The following is a 2150-nucleotide window of genomic DNA, read 5'->3' as shown; positions in this document are numbered from 1 at the left end:
AGAGAGAGAAACATCAGTGATGAGAGAGAATCATGGATCGGCTGCCTCCTGCACGCCCTGCACTGGGGATGGAGCCCATAACCCGGGCATGTGCACTGACCGGGAATCAAACTGTGACCTCCCGGTTCCTAGGTCGATGCTCATCCCCTGAGTCACGCCGGCCGGGCAGTGTTGCAGTCTTTAATCACTTTTGAGAGCCAAGCCTTCTCCTGGGAACTGCCGGGTCCAGGAAGCTCAATGGCCATTGGTCTGGTGACCTTCTCCTGAAGAATGTTTTTCCGGTGCCCAGTCGTTCCGGCAGACTTTCTCTCCAGGTTTTCAAAGAAACTTTCCCAATAGACCCCTGGTTCTCAACCTTCCTAATGCCGCGACCCTTTAATACAGATCCCCATGTTGTGGTGACCCCCAACCATAAAATTATTTTCGTTGCTACTTCATAACTGTCATTTTGCTACTGTTATGAATCGTCATGTAAATATCTGATATGCAGGATGTATTTTCACTGTTACAAATTGAACATCATGAAAGCATAGTGATTAATCACAAAAACAATATGTAATTATGTATGTGTTTTCCAATGGTCTTAGGCGACCCATGTGAAAGGGTCGTTTGACCCCCAAAGGGGTCGCGACCCACAGGTGGAGAACCGTTGCAATGGACCGTTTCCACTTGTATGACTAAGAAGTAAACACGAGCAAATGAATCGCTGTAGCTGTTCCAGCCTCAGAGAAAGTGACATTTCTGTGGTTTGCCTGCAGCACGTTTAACTGGACGGTCCCGTTCCTTTCATTCCTGGCCTGTGTGGTGCTGGCGGTCGCCACCGTCACATTGTACTTCATCCCACTTCGGTACATCGTGTTAATCTGGGGTAAGTGTGGCACGGTCCTTTTGCTAGCAGTCCATTCCAGGCCAGAACCAATTACTCATTTTTTTTAAAAAAAATATTTTTTTATTGATTTCAGAGAGGAAGGAAGAGGGAGAGAGAGAGATAGAAACATCAACGATGAGAAAGAATCGTTGATCGGCTGCCTCCTGCAGGCCCCCAGCCGGAGACCGAGCCTGCAACCCAGGCATGTGCCCTTGATCCCAATCGAACCTGGGACCCTTCAGTCTGCAGGGCGACGCTCTATCCACTGAGCCACACCAGCCAGGGCCAATTATTATTCACTTTTTAAAGTGTGACTGTAAACTTTCAATGTGCTCCTGCCGGCAATTAAACATGAGCTGAAAGAAAGCGTATAGGCAACCAGGAATCCAGGACCTCCCTGAAAAGGCCAGCTTGGGTGAACCATCAGCATCGCTATTGAAAGGGCTGTTGCATAACTGTGATCCAATGAAAATGGGATCGTGCGTGTGACTTCCCTTCGGCCTTCGTAGCCATAAATCCCCTGGAATAATATATGGCTGTGGTCCGGTAGCCTTGCGTTTGCACTGTTATTCAAACAGTGAGCGAACACCTGCACCCTGCCCTTCGTAGTGTGTGAAAGTAGCCAGGTTGCTCCTGACACTTCGTCTCTCCTGGAGGAAAACATAGCCCAACCCAATACTTAAACCCAGATGCGGTGGGGGTACGGGAGGGCCAGGAAGGAGAGGAAGGTATAATTTACCAGGGGAAATGGTGCGCCCATATACAGGTTAGCTGCTTTTAAAAAAGCAGAAACCAAAATGGCACACTGGAAGTAAATTGCATGACCTGATTTACTACCCCGGCCAGCAGTCGGACAAAATCCGAGCAGCTTGGTGAGTATTTGCGATGGTCGCTGGGTGGGCTGTGGGTTGATGCAGGAGGGTGCATTGCAGGAAATTAAGTGGGAGAAGCCATCCACCTTTCCCCACAAGAGTGTCAGGCCTGGTTTTCCGTTACTTGGCTCCTATGACGGCTGCGGCGTTCTCAACCGTCGTCACTATTAGGATCTTCAGATATTGAGATGCTCAGACAGGCCCGGCTGGCGTGGCTCAGTGGTTAAGCGTCGACCTATGAGCCAGGAGGTCATGGTTTGATTCCCGGTCAAGGCACATGCCCGGGTTGCAGGCTTGATCCCCAGTCGGGGGCGTGCAGGAGGCAGCCTATCCATGATTCCCTCTCATCATTGATGTTTCTATCTCTCTCTCCCTCTCCCCTCCTCTCTGAAATCAATAAAAAATAATAT

At 49.6% G+C, this 2150-nt stretch overlaps 1 protein-coding gene across 1 annotated transcript in view; it reads left to right on the top strand.

The window, feature by feature from the left end:
- The window catches only part of MCTP2 (multiple C2 domains, transmembrane 2), a 150616-nt gene that overhangs the window by 142662 nt on the left and 5804 nt on the right, over positions 1-2150 (top strand). The window contains exon 21 of the mRNA XM_005869918.2: positions 759-868. Coding sequence (XP_005869980.1) covers positions 759-868 — 110 coding nt within the window. The remainder of the gene's footprint in view (positions 1-758; positions 869-2150) is intronic.

This window comes from Myotis brandtii, unplaced genomic scaffold (genome assembly GCF_000412655.1).
Source record: "Myotis brandtii unplaced genomic scaffold, ASM41265v1 scaffold308, whole genome shotgun sequence".
Taxonomy (NCBI): Eukaryota; Metazoa; Chordata; class Mammalia; order Chiroptera; family Vespertilionidae; genus Myotis; species Myotis brandtii.
The sequence above is the reverse complement of the archived record's forward strand: the minus strand, read 5'-3'. Positions and strand labels throughout refer to the sequence as shown.